We start from the raw sequence: 11,548 nt of genomic DNA on the forward strand, positions 1-11,548 counted from the left end.
ACTCTTTCCCATCCCTCTCTAACTAATAATTACCCTTAAAGAAGCTTAAGATTTAGTTTAGAGGGCCCCCTGAGCTCGGGGGCCCTGGTGCACAGCACCGCCTGCACTACGATAGTTACGCCATTGTTTGTAAAAATCCCTTTCACTACTATATTGAATTGATCTGCTCTAGATACAGACGCGCAGATGGAAGGAGTCCCTCGTCCGCGCCGTGCGAAGGTGAAGACTCTCCCGACAGTCCGTCAGGGGAGTCCGTGAGGCTCCAGCAGTTCTTCGACTACTTGGGCATGGATTCGAGGCAGTACGACGCGTTCATACGCGACGGAGATGACGACAGTCCCGTGTTTTTCTCGTCTGCGTCCACCGTGGACTCCAATCAGATAGCAGCGGCTGCGGACTACACGGTAAGATTTTGTATATCTTCTATACATATAATAAAATTGAAGTGTCTGTTTGTAAGAAAAATAGCCCTGTTTTACTCAATGTACACGGTACATATACCAAAATGACATTTTTTACAATTGTTGTCTGTCTGTCTGTTTGTTCCGGCTAATCTCTTCGCTGATATAATAAGGAGTAACTTAGGCTACAATTATATATTTTTTGTTATATTCAAACGCGTACAAGGTCGCTGGCACAGCTAGTAGTAACTAAAAATGAAGGATTGTCTCTTAGTAAGATTATCTTTGGTGAGTTGTCGAAGTGTATAGGTCTCTCTTAGATTGTCTTTGGTTAGTTGTCGATGTGTGTATAATTGATGATATTTTTGTTCAGTGATATGTGTTTTACGTAAGAAAGCACCTCAACCAATCGTTGAAGTTGGAATCAAACCTGTCTTAGCAGAAATAAAAAGTTTTATACCATACCCCTTATAATGAGATGCTAGTGATTATGACTTGTAAATAGTAAATTGGGTTTAGTAGATTATACGAAATGAAGAACTAAATCGCTCAATCTTAATTTACATGTGCTGCCATTAAAAAATATTAGTTCTTAAATTGTCTCTCTTTGTCAAATTAGTTTAATAACAAATAAAAAATACGAGTAATACGAATAAAAATCTTGAAAATAAATTGATTAAATTATGTTTAATCTTGTTAAAAATGATGGAAGCATTTTGCCAATTTTTTCCAAGAAGTAAATCACTAATATGTTATGCCTTATTCCAGGTCCAAGGTCCTGGTATCCAGAAGCAGATCTACCGAAACACAGAACCGCCAAGCGTGGTCGAAAGAAACGCAAGAATTATTAAATGGCTGTGCCAGTGTCGCAAAGCTCAAATGCAACCGCCTCAGTAGACCAAAAAAAAAACAAAATTAAATTTTTGTTTTAAGACATTTAAGGATTTGACGTTCAACATAAAACAGGAATCAAATATATTTCGAAACAGATTAGTAAAATGCATGATTAAAAATGTTTTGAAGATAACGATTTCAAAAGTTTTTTTTAGGTTGGCAATAAACTTTTAAATATTTTTTATCTGTAATAAAAATTTTAAATTTCTATATATTTAATGTGGTTACTATGTGACTTTCGTAAAGAAAATTCAATTAAAATTAACACATTAAAACCAAATATTAATTCTTCACTTTTTGTCATCGAATTATTTTTAAAATAATGAATATGTCATAAAAATGGTTAAGGCAATTAATTACACGGTCTATAACGTTATATTATTCATCTAAATATATGATGGAAATATTTATTTATCTGTAACACGACTGTCTAACAATATTGTTAAAAATATTAGATGTCAAATTTTCGTTCATTTAGGTAAAGTTAAAATAAAAAGTGGTCGAAGCCATTAAGTTGTGTCTATGTTGGTTTTGTTGGAAAACGTCATTACATACACATATGAAATCTAGTCAAAAATAATGAGTGAAGCATACAACGAGTATTAACCTCAAAACAATATCAAAATGTATATATTTTTCTTAATGTAAAAGATTTAAAGACCGTTTTGTTTAATCTTGGATATTACAGATCATCAAAGATTTATATGAAAGTGTTCGCACCTTAATTGATGATATGAAATGATACGTTAAAAATACTAACAAAAATATATAATAAAATAGAATGTGTGACCGCAGCATTATATTTTATAAAACTTTTTAAAATTCGTTTTCTGTCTATCATCGATATAGATATATTGATATTAAAATTTTTGTAAATATAATAAAAATATAATTTTAATCATAATTAAAGCCCCGAAGTACATATTGTAAGGACAAATAATAAATCGTTTTTTTTTTTTCTTTAAATCTACGTACAAGTTGCGAGCTTAGTGTTAAAAGTCAATCTAGTTATTAAAAAAAAAGATAAGGCACTAAATTGGTAATATCGCTAGAAAGTTGCCTACTCAAATTCATATTTTAGTATAGTAGTAAAACCTTCTTATAAAGTGGGATTTTTTCGGAATGGCAATAATTTCACAGAGAATTACTTCATCATGATTTCAACTCTATATTTAAATGATATAAAACTATAATTAAAAACAAATTAGAAGCTATTTCATCGTGGCTTAAAAAATATTCTAAATTATATAATATATAACGTTGATATTGATTCAAATGTATTACGTTTTATTGATTTTAATATAGTTCGCTAGATCGAGTAACACTAATTACTCCTGCCTTTGTAAAAAAGCTCAATATAAAATATAGATTAAAAATACACTAAAACAAATAAAAATGTAACAGCAAAGAACTAATGGTGTTGTCTTTTGTTCAGTGGGAATGTTAATGGATATCTAAGATATTATTTTTATTTATTCTTATTGCAATTCAATTATCTCTGGTTTTTTCCTCGTTTTATTATGATTTAAAAAAAATACTTGTTCAATATAATATTTCTGTGACATCTGCTAGATCTGGATAGATTCTTATTGGGTAAAAATTAAACGTTATCGATGTTTATTTATATACATATTGCAGTTTAATATGAATATGTATATATTCTTTTTTTTGTGGCTTTTTACTGAAGAGCTTGGCTCATGTAAAACCAAAAAAACACAATGAAATTAAAAATGTTATCGATATTTATGAAAAATGTTCCTGTTACGGATTTGGTCATTACTAAATATTCTCTATTTATAATTATAATTCTAACTTAAGACTATAGAAATTAATATTATCGATGTAAATAAATTTACATCTTGTGATGAAAGAGCACAAAATGGCAAAAAATGTTATATGAAACAGTTTTCTGTGCCCGATTGATAAAAAAAATCAATTTAACAACTTAACTATTTAAAATTAAGCCAATTATAATTATCATTGCATTGAAAAATCATAATTTGATTATTGTTTAGAATTTTAAACAATACCATATTGCGTCTAAATAGGGATAGATCACCCTAAATAACCAGATAAAAACAAAAAGTACAATTACCAGTTATAAAAGAAATCTAGGATAAAATTAATAATTTAAACTGAGAGAAATATGACAATATCATACAAACGAATACCTACTATTCTAAAGCATAATATTAATAATTTCAATGTAAAGGTGCGTATCCAATGAAATGGTTGGAAATTTGTGATGTGTGGTACGGCACGACTTAGATGTAGCATCGTAAAAATTCGTAAAACCGATCACATCCGAATTAAGTACGTTATACAAAATTCATTATTTATTTCATATGATCTTTACACAAACGTAATAACTTGTAATATCTATATGGCCTAATATATTCGTCAATTTGACACGTCGATTAACATGCACTTGCTTTCTCGGACGCGAGAATCTATAGCGACGAATAGCGTCGAATGGCGCGATAGGGAGCTATTTCTATTGGTTGTGTTTGTCGGTTTTATTGAATTTGCCGATGCTACACCTAAGTTGTGTCGTATTGTAATTGCTTAATCTTCTTAAAGTCATATTGACACTTATGCACTTGACACAAAGTTATCTTTTCGTTGACAAAAGGTTATTAAAGAGACTTGTGTCGGGTTCAACAAAACACAAGTTGCCAATTATTCATTTGTCGAAGCAACCTTATTCAATATTACATTGAAATAATGGTCTAATTGTAAATAAATTCTTCTCGTTTTAATATGTATAATAGGAATAGTATTTTAAGTGTAATTGTTTTCAAAAGTGTTCTTTAAAAGGTTTTTTTTTTTATATACGTTGTGTATAATTTTACTATAATGCTTTTACTGGGGTTTGATATATTCTGACAATACCTTATGACATAAAACATTAAGTGTTTGAATGAATATCGGATATAATTGAATAATTAATAATGTGATATCTCTATTTTTAGTTGGACAATGAAATCTAACCATTTGGTAATTTCAACTCTACGGAATTAAGTTCGTAGTGTGAAATAAACGGAACGAATATATATCGATTTACTTTATATTATTATTAACAATATAATTAACTAACGGCTCTACAAAAATGTATCTAAATCTATTTTCGTGCAAAAGGTATTGCCAGTAATATATATGTAATTTCCAACTTTTTATCTAAAAATATTTCCGATTCTGAAAGACTGCCGTCTCTTTCTCATTTTCATTGTTATTTCTGTGATAGTATAATATAACATAAATTGTGTGTCTGTAATACATAATAGTAAAAGTGTTCTATGCATTTAAAATGTTCAAGTAATACGTTTTCTATGTAACAATTTTCTCATTATAATATGTATGAATGGTTAATCGGTTAGCCAAAACGTAGTTTACTCGTTTTACTTATTATTGTGTACTAATATGGTTAGCGTTACAGTATTAGGTCGTTTAGCATTGGATGCTTCCATTATTTGTGTAAAAAAGATTTACGTACTTTGTTAGAATTTTAATGTTAAGAAAGAATTATATTGTGGTCTGATGAGTATTACAATGTGGTTTTATTTGGCCCTGCCCTATTCTTCAATTGCTTAAAAAATTCTTTATTGACGTCACAGTTCTGAGTTTGGTATATTCATAAATAATTATTAACATTGAAAAGGACACTGGTCAAAGAAAAAAAAACTGTTATATTTTTTAAACATTTTTAAACGCCATTAGTCACTTACCGAGTGTTTTTTTTTTTCAACTTAGACAATACACGAAATCCTCTTGCTTCCATTGCTGTGGCTCTCTACCCCTTATATGTACATTGGAATAAATGGCGTCTTGCTGTATTTTATTATAAAAATACAAAAATTATAATTATTTAAGTAACGAATCTTTCTTTTATGGTATAGGTTGGCGGACGAGCATATGGGCCACCTAATGGTAAGTTGTCACCATCACCCATAGACAATGACGCTGTAAGAAATATTCAATATTCCTCACATCATCAATGTGCCACCAACCTTGGGAACTAAGATGTTATGTCCCTTGTGCCTGTACTTACACTGGTTCACTCACCCTTCAAACCAGAACACAACAATAATGAGTACTGTTATTTGGTGGTAGAAAAATTGATGAGTGGGTGGTACCTACCCAGAAGCTCTTACACAAAGCCCCACAAAAATAATTAAAAAAAACTTCCTTGATTAAATTTAAATCAAATTCATCAATACTTATCATTTCCGTTTTGACTTTTGCATGTGCCGTGACCGCTATAATTTTTGTAAATGTAATGTATAATCTATGTATGTAATCTTTCAACAAAGAAAATGAACATCTATATAGACGTTTCTGTAATTGTATTCTGTTACATAAGAAATAACAAAAACCTTCATGTTAACGAATAAATATCTTTATTCTCCTATTTATTCAATTTATAATTACACCTGGCAACACTATTTATAATTCTGTAAAGTAATGTCATTGTCAGATAGCCGTGGTGTCAAATTGTCAATTGTGGCTGTGTGCTGTGAGACGATGACACAAGTGTGATCTCTGTTGTGACGTTATTGTTTTCTTAATCGCCAGTTTACACAACAATTGAACTTTACTCGCATATTTTTTATACGTAAAGTGCTGTGGAATATCTTATATCTATCTTAATAAACGTATATTACGTAATTCAGTGTGGTTTGTTATTGCACGAGAAAAGTCAGTCAATATAACATCTATATTGCGTCATATTTTACATAGTTGTAAAAAATAATGTCATCATAGTTATTTTTTTTACTTTAAACTTTTTTTTTATTTTTATAAATCCAAGTGAATATACGGTCTTCTCCGTGCAGAATCAAATCTAGTGTTTATAAATAATTTTGATGATATTAGACGATTTTTGGGATATGCCACCACAAAAACGCGGGAGACGGGGCGTTAGTGATGCTGATGATGAGGATGACGACTACAGGCGACGCCGAGACCGAAATAACGAGGTAAAATTATTTTGACAACTTTGATTCAAATTGTATCGATAAATTACAGTACCTATATTAAGTTGCATAAAATTTTGTAATTACATTCCCAGTTCATTATTAAATAAATAAATATGAGACAACACCACATACATTACACTGATCCCAATGTAAGTAGCTTATGTTTTGGAAAATTAGAAGTAACAAAGGTAGCACAAACACCCAGACTCAAGAAAACATAGAAAACTAATGGTAATCTACAGCGACTCGACCGGGAATCAAACCCGGGACCTCGGAGTGGCGTACCCATGAAAACGGTGTACACACTCGACCACGGAGGTCGTCAATTTGTATTGTTTCCATTGTAAGACTTGCTTTTCTATATACAACTATCTCCTATATTAGAGTTAACACAGTCCCTCTTATTTATATGCCCTGCTGAATTCAAAGAATATTATAAACAAAAATATTTTTGCTTAGCCCGCTACATCATTATTTTAAGAATAACAAATAATATCAGATGTTTCTATGTAACTTATTTAGTTGCTGTTATTTGCATAAAAATAATAATGAAATAATATATTGGCAGGCAGTCAAAAAGAGCAGATACAAGTCTAAGCAGCGGACTCAGGAAACATTTACACGGGTAAATAAACTGAAGGCTGAAAACCAGATGCTAGAAGAGAAAGTGAAAACATTAACAAAAGATCTCCAATTTCTTAAGGAATTATTTATGGAATACGCTTCCAATTCACAAGATCCCAAATTTGAGGGTATCGATCTAGAGAAACTCCTAGAAGATGTACAAGACGACAAGAAGGACGCAAATAGCAGTAAATAATAATAATAAGACAAGATCTCATATTAATATTATGCAATCTGAGTTAATATCACAATTATCTATATTTAAATAGGCAAAGACAAAATATATCAGTAGCCCAGATCAGTGTTTTCTCTTGCATTTGACAACTGATTATTATTTCTATTTTTTACCATTCGAGGACTTGTTAGTGTTACCAATTACAAAAATATGGTTTACAAGTTAAATTTTGATCACTAAGTAAACACTGGTATATTAAAATTGACATATGAAATAAATTTGTTTACATATTTTGTAGAATTAAGTGTGATAGTCAAATACAATTAATGTAACTAATAAAAAGGGTAACTTGTGAAAATTTTTCACCTTCAATTTGATTGTAAAATTATTTTAATAAGATAATATACTTTACTATACTATAATATAAAAGTACAAGTTGATTTGATTAAATTAGGAATTATTTAAATGCATAGAATATCAAATTAGTATGAAACATGCTTTTTGTTTAAATTTAAGCTTTTATTAAATGGATTTTAATATGCTCACAGATTCTTAACTATAAAATACTTAAACAATATCTGAGGAATAATTAATATAGTTTTTGTTTACGAGTTACATAAAGAGGCTCTGGTCTTTTTGCAAAGGTTTTTAAAACCATAATTATTTTGTTTCATTTTATAATTAATTGTCTTGCAAACATGTATTAAATTAACAATAGTTGTAATTATATTTGTAAAAGTTACATTGTGGATTTTAAAGATAGCTTTAAAATTGTTGCATGTTTGACCTATAAGTGACATAATTTGACAGAAATCAAATACATATATCTAAATAGATTTTAAATCTATTTTTTTTATTTGCATTTAAAAGGAAGCCTATTCAAATGCACTCAAGGAGAACTCATCAAATCAGTTTCCGTCTAAGTAATTTTAACAGATTTTTTTTATCTTTATAGAATTGTAGATGTATTTTTTTTAATCATGGAATTTTTTAGTGCTTGTTGACATTTTTTGTGTACAAATAAGTAATGTAATAATTTATTAATCTGAGGATTATGAAACAAATATTTTTTAATAAAATCAAGAATTTATTAATCTTTGTATGTATTTTTTGAATATCCTGTGATACATACATAAAAATTAAATCATATTTTAGTTTATTCTGTATGTTTCATTTAAAATATACACATATATAAAGTACTACAATTAAGTAACATGAAAATCATTAAAGAGAACTAAAATGCATTATTTTCTTTGCATTATCTATCTAATCTATATTAAAAAATAAAAAATATTCTCACATATAACTAACCTAATATTATTAAGCTGTAAACATTGTTCAATTGCCTTAATTTAACTGATGAAAAAAATAGACAATCTATTTATTGAGCAAGGCTGTACTTAAAACATCGCCCAAGACGCACGGGTTGGAATAACAATGATAAAACAGTATGAAATAATTTGAATAGTAAATGTTATCCGGTGGCTTTGCAGGGTATTAAATAAACCTAAAATCAACAGAAATCTACAGAAATAATACTACGATTACGAACAATTCCTCATCAATTATATATTACGTTCAGTAAGTGGTTTTTACGTGATTGACGCTCAAAGAAAAAAACCATAACATTTATATTTTGCTTTCTCTCCATAAGACAGTGAGCCAGACAATTAAAGGATAACATGATAATATATATTTTTTTAATTAAATAAAAATTTAATTCTATAAAGAAAGGTTTTTGAATTCATATTTTTTACGCTAAACATCTTAAATAACGTATCTCCCCTCAGTTTTGTTTTTTCAAAATTATAATTTTGAACATAAAACTATTGTAATTATTCTAATAAATGTAATATTAAAAAGAATCAAAACTTACAAATTTCGCGCCAAGACTATAAACAAATCTTCTTTTGTGACAACCTTTGCAATGATAATATTAAACAGATAAAAATAGGTACAATGTTCCTAAACATATTAGAAAAAGCAAATGAAATATCAATGCCTACTACACATCCGATAAAAACGCAAACATCCTGTCAATTACGTACCGCAGCTTAAGCTCCGCCCCTAACACGATAAGGTAATCATGACGCGCGATGTTTAACTCCGTTCTATTTTAGGTTCTTATTTCTAACAAATTAATAATGTTTAATATTATTTTGTGATATCTTCGAAATCTCAAATTTTAATGATGGCAACACAATCAACAAAGATGGCGTACCGAGAACCCACGAAATATAATCGATAATATAATAATTTGTGAATCTGATTAGAATATTGTATTTATAAACACAATTTTTTAATAAGCACTCTCATAATATAGATTTATTCCACGCTTATGAAATTTTCTTTATAAATCTTGTGAATTGTGAAAAATGACGTCATTTAATCTTCCTGAAAATTTAATTTTGACGGGAAATTTATGGAAAAATTGGAAGATATTTGAGCAAAATCTAACTCTGTATTTAATCGCTTCTGGCTTAGAAAAAGAAAACGATAAGAGAAAAATCGCTATTTTATTAAACATTATAGGCAAAGACGGAGTTCAAATTTACAATAGCTTTCCAGAAACCGAAGAATCAACTTATGAAGATGTACTTAGACAGTTTAGGGAATATTGTGAACCTAAAAAGAACATACTAAAGTCGAGATTTATATTTTATCAAAGGAAACAAAACACTGGGGAAAGATTCGACATTTTTTTAACAGATGTAAAAAAAATAGCAAAAGATTGCAGGTTTGTATGTGAAGAGGAAGCTGTGAGAGACAAATTAATTTTCGGAACATCGGACAAATACACACAGAGGAAAATTATTGCAGAAGGCGATATCAAGCTGGAAGATGTGATAAATAAATTAAGATTAGCAGAGCTCGAAAATATGCACGCCGCTGAAGTGCTAGAAGATGTTAGTAAATGTAAATCAAATTGAAATAAAAAATACCTTCTTTAAAATTGAAATAACTTTAAAACAAACTAACTGTACTATTACGATATTAAGCTTAGGCTGGGAAGATGAATTTTGATATACCTATTTAAAATTAAATTTGCCGAAACAATTTTCGGAACAATTAAACAATCACTTTAAAAGGGTTGGAAAATGTACCTATTTACTATTTCTAAAGTTTTTTTTAAGGAATAATCTTAAGATTTTCAATAGGAATAATCTTAAGCTAAATTAATTATTTCAGAAAGTCATGTTTTGAATGGCTACAAACCATGATCACTTCGCTACAAAACATGATCACTTATCGATTTTATTAAAAAAAAAAATATAAACAGCCATAGTTAATGGATGTTTATATATTTTTTTTTGGACCGACAACATATTTTAGGTAGTAATTGGGTAGTTATTGACTGTTGGTTTCTATACACATTAAGTCTTGTAACTTTTAAGTTAAGATTTAAGTGTATGTAATATAATATAAGACTGCTAGGTCTGATTATACAAACATTATAGGGCTTGCATATAACCTTCGTTAGGTGTTAAACACCGATTGTCTTCTCGTCTTAACTGATTTGACATTTGAAAGATAAGACTGCATTATTTAACTAATTAATGCACAAAAATATTTATTTGTAAGTTTTTTTTTTATTATTGAAGATAATTTATAGTACCAGTTTAGTTATGAGTGAGAAATAGATCTCAACAAAAATCTTTAGATAGTAATTGTTGTAAACATATAAGTGCTATAGAACTTGCCAAAAATTAATCTATATGTAATCAGACTAAACAAACTTCATGTATATATTTATAATGGACTATGATATACGTGTCTAAGTTTCAAGAGAAGGATGTTTTTTATAAGGCTGCGTTTGCAACAGAGAACTGCGTTTTGACTGTTTCCACCAGAGATGAGAAATGAATAAGAGTAGTACGACAACACAGACAGTCCTTGATTTACGTCTTTTCTATTCCTCGAACATAAAATCGATTCGATTTCCGGTATAGAAGAACTCACATGTCACGAGGTCAATGGCAAGAAGGAAGTAACGAATCAATCTATGTCTCGACTTACGTCGTTTCGATTTACGTTACGTATTTCTAGAATCTAAAATGACGTAAGTACGGGGACTGTCTTAACACGTGGAATGTTGTGTAGCTCAGCGGGTTTAGTAAATAAAGTGATCCTATTGGTGGATTCCTTCACCCATTCACTTCCTAGCTATTTCCTCCATCTCTGGTAGATATGCAGCCTTACTATTTTCTAATACATAAGTATTGTATATATCTATATATCATTCAATGAACGGTAGCACTACGAATGAAAATGGCGTAAATATAATTCACGTCGTTGCCATTATAATTGTGATTGTGATTAAAACTTATTTATAAAAGTTACGTTTTTTTTTTAACATATACACGAGGAATCTTTTGAAATTGAATTAATAAAACCTCGTCATAAATACTGTTTCCAAAAATTGATCTATATAATATATCCTTGATCAGACTTACGCGATTAAAAAATGGACGTACTTA

The 11,548-nt window shown here is 29.2% G+C and overlaps 2 protein-coding genes across 4 annotated transcripts in view; both read left to right on the forward strand.

The window, feature by feature from the left end:
• LOC124540099 overlaps nt 1-4,842 on the forward strand; it is a 73,763-nt gene extending 68,921 nt beyond the window's left edge. For 2 of the 3 annotated variants that reach the window (XM_047117529.1, XM_047117528.1), the window contains 2 exons: nt 173-404; nt 1,170-4,842. In XM_047117529.1, the coding sequence (XP_046973485.1) occupies nt 173-404; nt 1,170-1,298 (361 nt within the window). In that variant the 3' untranslated portion in view covers nt 1,299-4,842. The remainder of the gene's footprint in view (nt 1-172; nt 405-1,169) is intronic. The other variant, XM_047117530.1, reaches the window with a different exon arrangement.
• A 934-nt stretch (nt 4,843-5,776) lies between these two features.
• LOC124540146 (CCAAT/enhancer-binding protein gamma-like) lies at nt 5,777-8,166 on the forward strand. The gene is made up of 2 exons (XM_047117596.1): nt 5,777-6,271; nt 6,840-8,166. The coding sequence occupies exons 1-2, from the start codon at nt 6,158-6,160 to the stop codon at nt 7,089-7,091; spliced, it is 366 nt and encodes a 121-aa protein (XP_046973552.1). The 5' UTR covers nt 5,777-6,157; the 3' UTR covers nt 7,092-8,166.
• Nucleotides 8,167-11,548: the final 3,382 nt, after the last annotated feature.

Source organism: Vanessa cardui, chromosome 24 (genome assembly GCF_905220365.1).
Source record: "Vanessa cardui chromosome 24, ilVanCard2.1, whole genome shotgun sequence".
Lineage (NCBI taxonomy): Eukaryota > Metazoa > Arthropoda > Insecta > Lepidoptera > Nymphalidae > Vanessa > Vanessa cardui.

Bases quoted from the DNA above. Each gene is read 5' to 3' on its own strand.
- LOC124540146 (XM_047117596.1), top strand. From the start codon at position 6,158: ATGATATTAGACGATTTTTGGGATATGCCACCACAAAAACGCGGGAGA. The intron at 6,272-6,839 runs GTAAAATTATTT...ATATATTGGCAG, and splicing joins GCCGAGACCGAAATAACGAG to GCAGTCAAAAAGAGCAGATA.